Raw genomic sequence first — 14,540 nt, forward strand, 5'->3', positions numbered from 1 at the left:
AGGTCAAGCTGGGAGCTGCCTGACTTGAGGGAAGGGAGAGTAAAAGCCATCAGTGACTCAGATGGGGTGAGCTACCCTTGGTACGGGAACACCACAGAGACTGTGACCCTGGTTGGCCCCACCAACAAGATCTCCAGGTTCTCCGTCAGCATGAATGACAACTTCTACCCAAGTGTGACGTGGGCAGTGCCAGTGAGTGACAGCAATGTGCCATTGCTCACAAGGATCAAGAGGGACCAAAGTTTCACTACCTGGCTGGTGGCCATGAACACCACCACAAAAGAGAAGATCATTCTGCAGACCATCAAGTGGAGGATGAGGGTGGACATTGAGGTAGACCCTCTTCAGCTCTTGGGGCAACGGGCCCGGCTGGTGGGCAGGACTCAGCAGGAGCAGCCCCGGATCCTGAGCCGGATGGAACCCATCCCCCCCAATGCACTAGTGAAACCCAATGCCAATGATGCCCAGGTCCTCATGTGGAGGCCCAAGCGGGGGCCACCTCTGGTTGTTATCCCTCCTAAGTAGAAACAGACTGGCCTGACTGTGTGTGGAGCACATACCAGTGAGACACTTAGTGAGGTTGCCAGGGGTGGCAGGAGCCAAACTGAGTTTCTGAGCCAAAGCAGACCTCTTGGTTTGCCAGCCTATGCAGCCACTTGTGAAGAGTAGGCCTGCTCCTTGGGCGGTAGAACCATATCCTTAGGAAAAGTTCTTCCTTTTAGGAATAAAGAAATCACTGATTTGACAGACTTGCTGTGATTACCATGCAAGTAGCCATATTTTGGAGCTGACCAGGATGATTCTTTTATCTGAACTATTGACCATTTCTTTCCTGTGAGATGCAGGGGATGGAAACGAAGTTAAACAGTGCCTGTGGCAAATGCTGCTTCCCAACCAATTAGAAGTGGGAGTGAAAACATCCATACCAGGTGTTTGTAAGACAGACAGTTCCACTGTCTAACTGGAGGGTACTGGGGAATGGGGTGGAATGGCGGTCAGGTTGTGAAGAGAACGGGTGATAGGACGAGGAAGAAATAAGTTGTTATTACAAATTAATACCTGTGCATTTATGAGCTGATCATCAGATTGTCAACACACTCACTGGAGTGAAAGAAAAACTTAGAAAACTGGAGAAAGGTTGGTATTGGCTCCCTTCTGAGGGGGAGCCTCTTGGGAACTGTCCAAGGTGCTGATGTGAACTAACCGATGGTGAATCTCAATGGTTCCTTCCACCCACCTCTTTCTGAAAATTGATTATTCAAAGTATGCTCAGCCACAGTATTTGGATAGATAATTCCTGTATTCTGCAGTAGCTATGATGTTTGGGGCCTTCACCATGTTTTTAGTGAAAACCGAATTCTAATTTTGTTTACAGCTGCTTATTCTGCTCCCATTACCAGCCCTAAATTTAAAAAAAGATAAATAAGCCGTGAATCCATGTAGGGTTTCAAAAACACTTCAACAAATAAGAATAGTATTTTCATTCTTTGGGGTCTTTTTTAGTTTCTGAATTATTGGAATGTACATTTGTATGCATGGACACACACACACATGCACACATGCAGGCAGGCATGCCAGGATGCGTATAGCATAATTACTAGGAGATTTTCCAGCAGTACCTGCATATGTACTTGTAGCCTTTATGCATACACAGTACATACATTGCGTATCTGTATGTGTTTATTTTAGCTCAATTTCACAGAAGCTCAACTTTAACTGCTTGAACATTTGTGAGAAAGTGCTTCATAAGACTTCACTTCAGAGCTCTTTAAGGAAAATCTGAGCTACTCACATTAAGCAAGACTTTATTGCCAAGATCCAACCAGTAAGGATAAGAGACCATATTTTCTTTAGTCAGGCCAGTATACAACTTTTAAAGTTTTCAGTCTTTACAATTAGGATTTTCCCAGCTCTTCTAGCTTAAATCACCCAAAAAAGAGCTTTTCCTTTTATTCTCAATGATGTAAATTGTGAGATACATACATACATATATGTGTGTATATATATATGAGAGAGAGAAAGAGATCCTTGTTCAAGATTCCCCATGCAAAATAATTATAAAACTCTCACTGTGAATTTTATGAATGGATACTGCCAGTCTAATTTCAGAGGTGAAAAATTTGAGGTTCAGAACTGTTATTATAGTCCCATAGTTGGCTCCAATGATCTGTCTTCTGCCAGAGTTTGAGGATGGAGAAAGAAAAGCAGGAGGACTTATTTATAACTTTTATTAAAAATACAATTTAGTCTCATTTCTTTCAGGTTCTAGTCCCAAAGGATGGTGCTTTTTTTACATGAGGAGGTTAACAAATTCACTCCAAATGATGTAGTGTTAACCTCACACCCCAAACACCAGCTACTCTATTATAGATTAGTATTGATGGCAAGCTGAGCTATTTATAAAAGCACATTAATGACACATCCGTGACTCAGAAGACCTGGAGACATTCCATTTAGAAATAATTCAGCTGTTATATTTGGATTCCTCTGTCCTTTTCCGTGCTTCCTTGTTTTTTATGGAAGAGGTAGCCCCAGAGAGCTCCATGCCTTGAATATAAAGCTGCTCGCTTTCCACACTGACATAAGGAACAGCAGTCTCTCCATCTGATTGAACTAGACGCCACCCTTAGGAGATTCTGGAGAGTGGATACTGATCCTGGAATCTACATGTGGCTCCACTTTAAGAAAACCTGATATCTGAAATTCCAAAATTGTAACAACAGATTAATGAAAAAGAATTATTTACATTACAAAATCCTATACAAGATTTCTGTTTTCAAATTCCCCCAGCCCATTAAAATAAGATATGACTTACACAATTATACTTACATATAGCATAACATTTTCAAAGGCGTATCTGTGTTTGTAAAACAAGGTGCAACAGATTTAGCTGGATTTGTTCTCACTGAAAACTCACACTTTTCAAAGTTTTAAAAGAAATGACCTCAGGCCAGTCTTCTGGAAAATTATGTAATGAGAAAAGTAGATGGGAAAGTGCTTGTAAAAGTTAAAAGTACAGTGCAGATATACATTATGATGATCGTCAGTGATACTCTTGTGAACTCTATAGTTGGATCAGTCAGTTCTGAAATCAGCCTGGCAGAATGCTCTGTTGTCTGATTATTTTTAAGTTATAGTTGTTTTACAAGGAAAGGATCGCTTTTCTTTATGTGATCCTTAGATCATTACCTTTCAACTTGGTCAAGATATTGCCAAATGAAGGCTCTCCAACAAGAGAGAATTCACCCTAGAACTTCTGTTGGGGTCAACACCATCCTCCCATGAGGCCTTTCTTCCCCTAATAGTCTCTGGGTCTGATGCCAGATGCCATCAGTTTAAAGGGGCTCACTCGGTGCCTTGATTAGGTTTTAGTTGGGTAGTTTTAGGACTATATTTGGATTCTAAACACACATACACCCAATGGTTTCTTGGTGGCACAAGAGTTTTTAATTCCTGTGTGGAAAAGGGCATTTCATAAGCTCATAGATTCCTTAGTCACCTTTGAGATCTTTTCTTCCACAATCTCCAGGAAATTGATGTCTATTTCAATTATTTCATCTATTGAGGGTCACATACCTAATAAGAAGCAGAGCCAAGAGAAGACCCTGGGTTTCCGAAATCTCATGTCACAGCACGGTCACACTTACCTGAGACCCACAGTCATCTCTTTGTCTCCATCCAAAGCATTGTCACCATCCTTGAGCCATTCACTCTCTTAGCACTAGAGACAATTGAATCCATCCTTTAAAGAGTAGGGGGAAATCCTTATTACAATTATGTCAAAAAGTAAATGTTCCCGATTCCCTTTTATTTAGCTGTTTTGAGATGGAACTCTTAATCCAAGCCTTTTGCAGCATCGTACATTCCCAAGGCATGGCTTCGGTCCACAGTACGTGGGAAGGTCGAAGCTAGTCCTCTCTCCACCTCCCATTCCATGGGCCTTTTTACAACTCCCTCTCTCTGAGTACTAGAAATGATATCTCATAGGTCAAAATCATGTTCTAACAGCAATTCTGAGCAGTAAAATAAAATAACTATGATTTATAGAGTATTTTACAAAAGGCTTCCACATGCACTTTCTCATCCCCAGACAGTCTTATGAGGAGTGTAATGTTGTTGTTGATATTATTATTACTATTCCCATTTTACAGACAATAAATTGAGATCCAGTGGGGTTAATTTAGTTACCCATAGGCACACAGACAGAAAATTCCAAGAGCCAGGATCCAAACTGGGGATTTGGGCTCCAAATCTCATGCAGTTATACTATACTGTGCTGCCTCCCCAGTTATTCCCTGCATAGAGGGCACAAAAGAGAAGGAAGAAAAGGAGAAAGCAAGCCACTTTCACCTACACGGGCACGTAGTCCCTACCAGTCTACTAAGTGAACAGATTACAAATAAGAGAACAAACACTGTTTCCTTATGCAGAGAATCTTGTAATCCCCAGGGAGATTGGCCCAGAAAAATGCCTGTCAGGGGCTGCAGTGTGGGTGAGCTGGCTGTCACTTGGCAGCTCTTAGCACAGTGCTGGTAATTAGTGGAGTAGGAAATCTGCTCTCCTGGTCTCAGAATCCCTTAAACACCATAAGCACAAAAGGAGGAGGAAAGCGTGCATCCCGCAGCTGAGGTCCCAGCTGAGCAAGGCCCTGCCACCCGCCATCCCTCAATGAGGCAGGAACAGCCCGTAGGGCAGAGGCAGTGGGAACAATGGCTTTCCGAGCTCCGGTTGGCACATTGAATGTTCTTGTTAGAACTGAGGGCACAATTAAACATTGCCAGAGCCAGCTCCCCACTGAGTTGCAAAGAAAGATGTAAACACACACACACACAGACCCACTACACTCACACACTCTTCAAGCTGAAAAGAAAATTAATCAAAAACCCAATGAACGCCTGAACTCTATAATTAAGCCTAAATGATCCTTAGATAGAAAGGGAGCTGAGTGAGCAAGCTCAGCGCACACAGATATTTTTACCCCAGAGTCTATTGCCATTAATTTCTTTTGAGATCTTGAGTACATCTGGTTCCCATTTCCCTCGTAGGACATGTGCCTAGGGAAGGCCTTCAGGAGAGTTGCCAGCCCAGTGGCCAGAGGACAACCAAGGTTATTTGGCCAGTCTCAAACACTTTTATAGGAATGCATCTGGCTGATGAAGTGCCATTGCTCACCTTGGCCAGCTGTGCTCCCTCCCCTGATGGATCCCATCACTAACCTCAGTCCTCCTGACAATTCCTTTGAGGTGCACAGTGCTTTACAGCTTACAAAGGGCTTTTCCTTTCCTTTGCACAGAGTAAAAAGATCTGTGTTCAAGATAGGAAATCTTAGTATTGGCCTAACCTTTCTGTCCTTATTATTATTAATAACAATAACTCCCGTTTGAATAGTATGCTACAGTTTACATAGCACAGACACAAATACATTGTTATTTTATTCTCAACAGTACTATAAGATCCACTTTATGTCCCCATTTTACTGATGAGGGATTTGAGGAGAAAGGTCAAGTGACCTGTCCAAGGTCACACTAACACTAGTAGTGCTCTGGAGACTGGAGCTTCAGTCTTCTGGCTCCACACCTTTACTCCATTCTCACAGAACATCCTCTCCCTAGTTAAATGCAAGCATCCTTCTCTGCTTGTCCAGCCGCTGCTATTCCTTGAACAGGGCTGACTGACTAGGACAGGGAGTCTGCAGGGCTGCCCTAATCAATTCCTGGATGCACTTTGACAAGATAGAGTAAGCTCTCCTGAGGAGTCTGGGTTCAGCTTCCCAGGCTCTGTGCCTGCAGGTGATTTCTCTCCTATCCCACATTGGAAGGGAAGCTCATTTGGGTGCTCTGAGGTCAGAGGCCAGAGCTCAGGACCTCAGCATGACTTGAATCTTTTGGACGCAGCTGGTAAATGAGACCTTGAGCAAATCACTTAATTCATCTGGGCCTCAGTTTCCTCCTCTGTTAACTGAGCCACTAATATAGCCCAGTCAACATCACAGTCAGGAAGACATAGTGCAATGATGTCTGGAAATAGTCCAAAATGTCTAAAGCACTGTCCAATGTAAGGTACTGTCACCTCAGTAGAATCACAGGGCCCAGGGCTAGTTGCAGACCCTCAAGCCCCACCTACTTGGAAGTCCAAAACCATCTCAGGGAAACCCGCTCTCCCTGCCAAGTGATGCCTGGCCTCAGTGGAGGGTGGTAGGCTTTAAGCTCTCCCTTCCCCTAGACACCTTGCTGGATAGGCCTGGACCCTGGCAGACAAGAAGAGAAAGGGAACTACTACATAGCCCAGTAGAAAGCAGCTCTAGGAAGAATTTGCAGCTAGAACTTCAAGAGCCCTTCTGAAAAGGAAAGGAGGCAGAACATCAGATCTGGGCCAGACTTGAAATCCCAGCATGATTCGCCAGTTTAAGCAGACTAGAGAAACCAGCCAGGGACAGCTACGTTTTTCCTGTCGTGGGTCAGGCAAGAAATAGAGAGGGGAAAATAATAATAATAAATAAATATTTTTATATATATTTTTGTATATTATATGTACATACACACACCTCTGTATGGGTCTCCACCAGCCTGTCTGTCCCTACGGTTTCTGATACCCCAGGTCTTGGCTGAGGTTCCACAGTTAGGCGGTAGCCTTATAGATTTGGTCACGTAGGTGCACATAAAGGAGGTAATACTTCTTCCTAAGTTGCCCCTCCCAAGCTGTCTCACCACACTGGAGGCATACTTGGTTATGGCCCCTCTCTGCCCACCCTGCCTGCTGTGGCCCCATTCCACAAGGCCCCACCTGGACCAGCCACACAGCCACATGGCTTGCCTCAGGGTTGCTTCCCAAGGCCCCCTGTGCCCACACCCCAAACTGTGCCTCTCCCCCAAGATGGGCCCCCTGCCACCCGTTCTCCGAGGAGAGAGGTAATTTTGTACGACTGGGGAGTGGTCCTGAAGAGAACCTGCCAGTCTTCTCATCAGGACAAATGTGAAGCCAGGCCTCTGGACAGCAGGCCATGTAGCCACGCACAGGAGTCTCTCCTCTGCCTCCAGGCTCTTGTTTGTCCTTGGCTAACCCAGAAAACATGGCTTGATCCTTAAAACAGCTGAGTGCTCGGTCAGAAATGCCTGAGAGAAGGGAAAATAGACATTGGAATTAGAACCATAAGGGGAGAAGGCTAAGACATAGAGCAGCAGCCCAGCTGCACTCAGACCTCCCTGGGGATCGTGAGGGGCTCCGACAGTGCACGAGAAGCATTTGAAGGATGAGATAGCTGAGTGTGGGGCTGGTCTCAGGCTGTCTGAGGCCCAGCATCCCTGGGAGGAGGGAGCAGACAGGAAGGAGCAGAGAATGCTTTGCTTCAGGCAGGGCCTGGGACTAGGGTGAACCAACCAAGGCCTCGAGGGTGCAGAATTTAAGAAGGCATTCACTCAGGTTTGTGCAAACACTGACGTTGTGCTTGCTGAGAGTGAGCCCCTTTGGTGTCTGCCCTAGATGCCTGGCTTGTCTCACCCCAGTGCCCATCCTGCTTCAAGCCATCTTTTATGCATTGTTTTCTTCACAAGAGGAAGAGCTGCTGAGGGAGTGCCATGAGATCCCTCTGGATACTCATTCTCTCAACAAGTAGTTATATGGAGTGTCTGCTCTGCACCAGGCTAAACAGAGTCCCTGCCTGCAGGGAGACGATGCTCACAGGAAGCTTTGGGAGCCACTCATTTTCCCCCTTGGGGTCACACATTGCAGGGAACCCAGTGCTCCATTAGTCTGCCTGTGAGAGGACATTGCCTTTCTGTCCCAGGGGCTCAGCAAGGATGGGTGAGGTGACAAGGCAACGCTCTGTCCATCTCTTTGAGCTCTTCTAAGGAAAGGCACTGGGGAAAACCTACAACCACATCAAGACATACGCAGGCACTGGTGATGAAGGAAACAGCTGGTTATCTCTCCATCTGTTCCTGTCCCATCACCCCCACCCTTCAAGCCAATTAGAATATTCCACACAGACGTGATCCAATGAAATGTTAATTGGAAAAATAACAGGAAAGATAATACATGCACTTCAGACTGAGAACTATTTCATTAAACTGGGCTTTGAAAGCAAGACAGCCAATTAAATTATTTCCCACTTCACTCCCTCATGTACCAGAAACTATGGAAAGCTATTACTTCTAATTAATTAGGGAAGAAACAGGGACTCTGCATATGCACATCAGATGAAGAGGGACTGAGGCGCTATCTCACCTACCTCTTCGTGTGCAGTGCAAGCACACACACACACACATATCAGGGACTAAGGGCTCGTCTACCATGTCACCTGAAGAATTTGTGGGTCTTCTGAAACAGCAAGAAAGCGCCTGCTTCCAAGAACCCCTCACAAAGTCAAACAAAGGAAAATGCCTTCTTTGGGCACGTCCATCAGAAATAAATAGGGCATTTGTTGTGAGAGAATAAGCAGCCCTAAACTCAGTTGGATTCCAAACCTGCAGCCAAAAATGATCTTGTCTTTGCCTCTTCAGTAAAGAAGTAGCCACTCCCAAGCCAGATCCCTATCTCAAATGCTCAGGATGATCTCATGGACCAGGAGACCTGAGACCACTGAAGCCTGATTTTGAATTGCCTTTATTATGCAGCTCACCTTTACTTGTCCATCTGTGAAATGTGAAGAAGGCCTGTTCTCAGTGCCGTAGTCACCCCTTAAAGTTTTTAGGCTTGTGAGAGAGCTCTGAGCTTCTCGTGCCTTGCCTTGGGGAAAACTGATAGACAAAACTCAACCCTGTGGCTAAAATATTATCTGTACAAAAATTATGCTAACCCAAGGTCATTTATACTGTATAATAAATATAATTAATATAATATGAATAATATAATGAATATAATGGTCATATAAAGCAGTCGTCCTGATGATATGACTTTTGCACACAAGCATCTCTCCAGTATGACCCATGAGTACACGTGTGCCCACATTGTATCCCACTTTCCCCCATCACCCACCATGTCTGTCCTTCTGTGCCATACAAAATAGCAAGGGCTGGCAGAGCCTAGCACAAACAGTGCCTCTGGCCAATCGCTTATTGCAGGAAGAGGAACTGGCATTTATTGACACTAGAGTATGGCAGCTAGGGTGAATGGAGGAACAGTTTCTGAAATGACTTCTAGGCTATCAAGTTTCCATTTGTATCTATAATGGGGTTGTCTGAAAACCTCAAACGATTGGAACCAGTTTATTTGGCTATCAATATAAGAATTTGGGTTTTGTTTTCTTCCTAAAACTGAAACCATGCATAAAGTCTGAAAAGGCAACAGCATTCATCTGTAATCATAAAGCCTTGTATCATTATAGCAGTACATCCCTGTAAGCAAACCCAGTATATCAAAATCCAAAGATACAAAACAGAAAAAAAAATAATCAGGGAACAAAGAGGAGGATGTCTAATGCTTGGATTTACCTCAGAGTAACTCCTTTCATGTATTCAAAAATATTCTTTTTATTTTAAAAACTGAGTTCACCCACTTCTTCTTTAGGACCACAGCTATTATATAAAGCAATATATACAAGTACTCACCAAAAAAAATACTGTCAACAGTTTTCTTTTCAAAGAAAAATTGACAACTTCAAGTTGAATAATGTAGACTCGGATTTAAGAAGTTTTAGTGCAGTTGGAGTATGCACCATGCCCAGGATTACTGGGGAAGCTGTGGGGTTCTGGTGAATCAGTGATTCTTGCAAATCCTGTGCCTTCGGATGCTGAGAAACAAAACCCTAGGGGCTCTGGAATTCCCACTCATTTCTGTAGATCCTTTTATGCCTTGCTGATGTATTATACCTATAGACGATCTGGAATCTCTTAATATTATTTTAATTATTTATTAAGAACCACATAAAAGCTATAGACCATCTTTACAGAGAAATATGTAAATGAGTACCCATAATTTTGCATAAAATTTCAGGGTCATTGTCCCCTTGAAATCTATTTATGAAGCCCAGATTATGAACATCTGCTTTTAAGGAATGACATTCTTTGGTCGCTGTCTTAATGCCCTTTTTATTGACATGTTTCCATGTCCACATACAGGTCATCTAGTAGGACAAGGCACGCCCAGCAAGCAGAACCACATGGCAGAGACTAAGAGGAGGAAATGAGCAATGGCTGTGGCTCCAGAAGCTGAAGCCCTGGACAGCTGATTTCCCATTAAAATGAGTGCCATCCTGCCTGTCTCCTCACCACCCTCCCATCTCATGACCCATACCCCCTCCCATCCCACCACGTGCCATGCAGCACTCCCCAAGGGCTGGCTGGGCTGGCTGGTTGGCTCCTGAGGAGCTGTGTTGCAGTGGGAGTTGTGTCTGCTGTATCTTTCTGTGTGAAAGATTGGGTCCATCCAGATATCAAGTTCATCCCCAACCCTCTAACTGAAGCTGCCCAGGGATGAAGAGCTGGTCAGCCTGGACTCCAGATACCTAAAATGACCCGGCCTTGGTTCCCAAACCCTGCCTTCCCTCCCTACACTTTTGGTTGGGAAACAGAAGGATTATGTATCTTTCCTCTTTCTCCCTTCTCCACATGGGTGGCTGATGTTAACACTCTCTTAAGATTTATCTGATCCTTAGAGTCAGGACCAAAGCAATCCTGTCTCCCCTACACGTCCAGGCTGGGTGACTTCAGGTAACCAAAGGCAAAGTGTATGTCCCCAGGATCAGTGGGGTGAGGGGAGAACCACCCTAAGGGGGCAAAAATGGTGTGCATTGGTTTATTTATTGGCTTATTTATTGGCTTGCTCACTGACTTATTTATTTACGAAATATGTATTTATTATATAGCAGAAAATCCACTCCCATCCCTGAGGCATCCAGCCCCGGAATTTGTCTTCTTGGCCCCATAGAGCACAGTGAGTTATTCCTCTTTGAAGCCACAGAAAACAAGGGGGAAAATTCTCTCCTTCCAGATTTTCAATCAGATATAGGGTTAGAAACCACCAGCAAGTGATGCAGTAAAACCACCCAAGTCAGCAGAGGCTCGACAGTCCAGATAAAAGCTCTCAGAATCCTCTCCACACCCACACCCCTGTAGAGCCAGTCCTCCCCTTCTCTTCTTTCATGTCTGCAGGTGGGGATCAGCCAGACAGCTCTAGCCTGACCATCTCGGAACTAGACTTCTCTTTCTGCTCTGGTGCCATTTTCTTAACACCACATACATATTAGAGACACCTGAAGAGCTTAAAAAATCCATGCCTGGTCCCCTTCCCTACTCATTACAGCAGAATCTCTCGGAGTAGAGCCTGGGCACTGGTGTTTTTAAAAAGTTACCCAAATGATTCTGATGTGAGACTAGGGTTGAGAAGCACTTCTAGGGTATTCTCGCCTTTGCCTCTTCCCACCACTCACATCCTTCATCTTTATCTCCCCAGCTTTCTCCAGTGCAGAGAATGGGAAAGGCCACTGAGCATGACAGAGTTCTCTTCCCATTCCTCCAGCCCCTCCCTGTCACTGAACCTCCCCCATCAGGTCAACCAACCTGAGCAGAGCCCTGGAGAGTTGGCAGGTCCCACCTGTCTCACCTGGCTCCTCACCATCCTCCCTGGTTGTACCCTGGTTATACCCTGAGACTGGCTCCTGAACCTAGCGTGGGAGCTGCTCTCAAGTGACTTCTGGCTATTCTAGGAGCAGAAACCTACACCTTGCCAGATTCCCTCTCCATCTGCACCTCCCCCAGGCTCCCCAATTCCAAAAGTTTAAAGGGCACTTTTGTGACATTCATGTCTCCAAATCCCAATCCTGATGGGAAGGCCCTTGCCCAATCTTTATAACCCAAGCCTTGGCCATTTCTGCAGAGCCACCTGAATTGAATGAGGGTCAAGTTGAATAACAGAGGAAGGAGTCACATTGCCCCAAGCCAGTCCTTTCCCCAGCAGTCAGGCAGCATCCAATTCCCGAATGGCTGAGAAGAGACATCTCATCCTTCATACTTATGAAATTTCCACTGCTGAGTACGAGTGAATGTGTGTATGTGTGTACATGTGTGTTTGCTATACACAAACCATCCAGATCCATAGAGATGTACGGTGTTCCTAATGGGCCCAAGTGAACTTCATATTAGATATATACACAGAATGTTGTAATATATACAATCTGTTAGACACACTGCACACACTAGGGAAACCTATGGTGTGTATTTTTGATAACTGATTTCCCCCTTAGTAACCTCCTAGGGCAAGTACTATTTCACACGTGCCCTCAGCTGCCCAGCCTGTCCCGCTCCTGCATTCCATACCACCAAGCCTTCTTTCCCCATTAGCCAGAATGTCCCTGCCCTATGTCCCATCTCTCAGGGTCCTACTCTCTGATAGGTGACAGACAGTTCAGTCAGTGGGTGCTAAAGAGTTGAGTGTTACCCCTCCCAGGTGACATTTCCGTTTTAATAGGGGCTACAGATAATGCCTTAATTCGAAGGAGTGGCTCTAATGGTGGGAATTTCAGGCACAGTTGTGGGCCAGTAAGGGAGATTATTTTTTATCGGAGGGGCTTTGGAGAGCCCCCCAAATCATACCTATCTCTAAGATCAGCCCTTCCTAAGTGCATGAAGCACAAGCAAGCACACTTACCTACATACACTCTGCATCATTTTGAGATACCTCCCTTATATTGGCCCTGTCTTTAAAAAAGGGGGGGGGGGGGGGAAGGAACCAGCTAAATTAATTTAAATCTCACTGGGAAATGTAGCCTACTTTTCACTGGCCACCAGCCATCTGGCCCATCCCACCCCGTTCCACTTCCCTTCTGCTCCTTCTCTTTTCTGCCACCACCCCATCATTTAATTTACTTACATGTGTCCTCTCTGCGCTCTCCTTACCCCCCACCCCCCGCAATGTATTTCCTTCCTCCTTGGCCCTTCACAAATGTATTTCCTTCCTTTACTGTTTCCCAATTGGAATTGTGCTGTTTTTTGGTGTCGTCAGGACAAAGAGCAGGTTAAAAGCATGAGCATGTGTGTATCACTTTGAAGAAAGAGAAACCAGGTATTCTGCTCCAGTGTGGAGAAAAACCCAGTGAAGGAAGAGAAGAGAGCTGGCTCTGCAGAGTGCCTTAAAAATGACTTTAATAGGAAATACTGAGTCGTCAGTCTTTGGATGTTACATAAACTCAAACAGATGTTGCATTTCACTTCTCTGGGATTAAAAGATGTTAAATACAGTACGTATTCAACAACAAAAACAAAGTATGTTTTCTCTTTAATTTTGTCCTTAAAGATGCAGTGCCTGGTTTTCTAAAAAGCCTGGGGAAAGCCTCAGGAACAAGCAACTCTGGGACGTCCAGAGGGCAGATGGAAAACCAGCAGGCTGAAGCAGAATGCTGCAATCAGAGCTGGCCCAAAAAGCAATTCTAAGATGAGAAAGAAGCCTGGATGACATTGGGCAAAGAACAGGAAGGGGTCCTCACCCCTCTCCTTGATGACATACTATCCTAGTCTATGACTTCGTGCTGTGAAATTGAGGGAAGGAGAACATTCTAGAAACACAGAGCGTAAAAGCCCTTCCATCCCCTCCCCACCACCACGCCTCCCTGGAGCACCCTTTGACCAGTTTCTGCTTTGCTTTTGCTAAATGATGTTCCTTTAGTTTAACACTTGCCACTTAGGATCTGACTGAAATAAGATAATTTGAAGTCTGAGCTCCCGAAGGTAGTTAAGTCCTCTGAGGTCCTGCCCTCTCTCCCTCAGAGTTGCATTTTTAAATGGTCAGACCTCATCTAGGCCAGAGTGGAAAGTGTAGTTAGGATCGAGATCTTGATGTGTACTTGGGTTCTGAAAACTCTGTGGAGGTGGGAAGGAACTGAAGACCATGGTTCTTTCGGCGCCAGCCCAACGGAACCCTCCTTTTCACCCCACCACCTCACCTGACCCCGCCTTTCTACTTTGGAAGTCAGCGCCTGGCTGGTAAGTACTTGGTGTCATTTAGTTAACGGCTGTTCTCTCTACTGGACCTTTCATTCAAATCTGCGATGGCTATTTTCCACATGTAACCCTTCTGTAGGGTCAGCAGGGGGTTTTTTTGTTTTTGTTTTTTTTTAAGATTTTATTTTTTTCCTTTTTCTTCCCAAAGTCCCCCAGAACATAGTTGTATATTCTTAGTTGTGGGTCCTTCTAGTTGTGGCATGTGGGACGCCGCCTCAGTGTGGCTTGATGAGCAGTGCCATGTCCGCGCCCGGGATTCACACCAACAAAACACTGGGCTGCCTGCAGTGGAGCCCGTGAACTTAACCACTCGGCCACGGGGCCAGCCCCAGGGTCAGCAGTTTTAAGAGGGCTGAGAGTCACTAATTTATATTCATTGTGTGTGTGTGTGTGTGTCTGTCTATCTGTCTCTCTCAATACACAGACATAAACACACAGACACACACACCACTCAAAAGAGGGAGAACAGGAAGGAGACCCAGATACTGAAATGACGAGTGGTAAATAGTGGCTTCCACTCCTGGAAAAAAAATATTTCTCTGTCATGCGTGTCATGGGGTGAGGGGAGTACATTTTTAAACATATGTGTTTAAAACCTCAGACACCCCC

General features: G+C 45.1%; 1 protein-coding gene across 3 annotated transcripts in view; it reads left to right on the top strand.

Annotated features, from left to right (window-relative positions):
- The window catches only part of FAM78B (family with sequence similarity 78 member B), a 93,182-nt gene extending 79,982 nt beyond the window's left edge, over positions 1-13,200 (top strand). Inside the window, exons 2-3 of one of the 3 annotated variants that reach the window (XR_011498106.1) lie at positions 3-1,137; positions 10,056-13,200. Coding sequence is in view for 1 of the 3 variants with exons in the window: in XM_070497205.1 (XP_070353306.1) it covers positions 3-525 (523 nt within the window). In the remaining 2 variants the exon portion in view is untranslated. The other 2 variants (XR_011498107.1, XM_070497205.1) reach the window with 2 other exon arrangements.
- The last annotated feature ends 1,340 nt before the right edge of the window (positions 13,201-14,540 follow it).

Source organism: Equus asinus, chromosome 25 (assembly GCF_041296235.1).
Source record: "Equus asinus isolate D_3611 breed Donkey chromosome 25, EquAss-T2T_v2, whole genome shotgun sequence".
Taxonomy (NCBI): domain Eukaryota; kingdom Metazoa; phylum Chordata; class Mammalia; order Perissodactyla; family Equidae; genus Equus; species Equus asinus.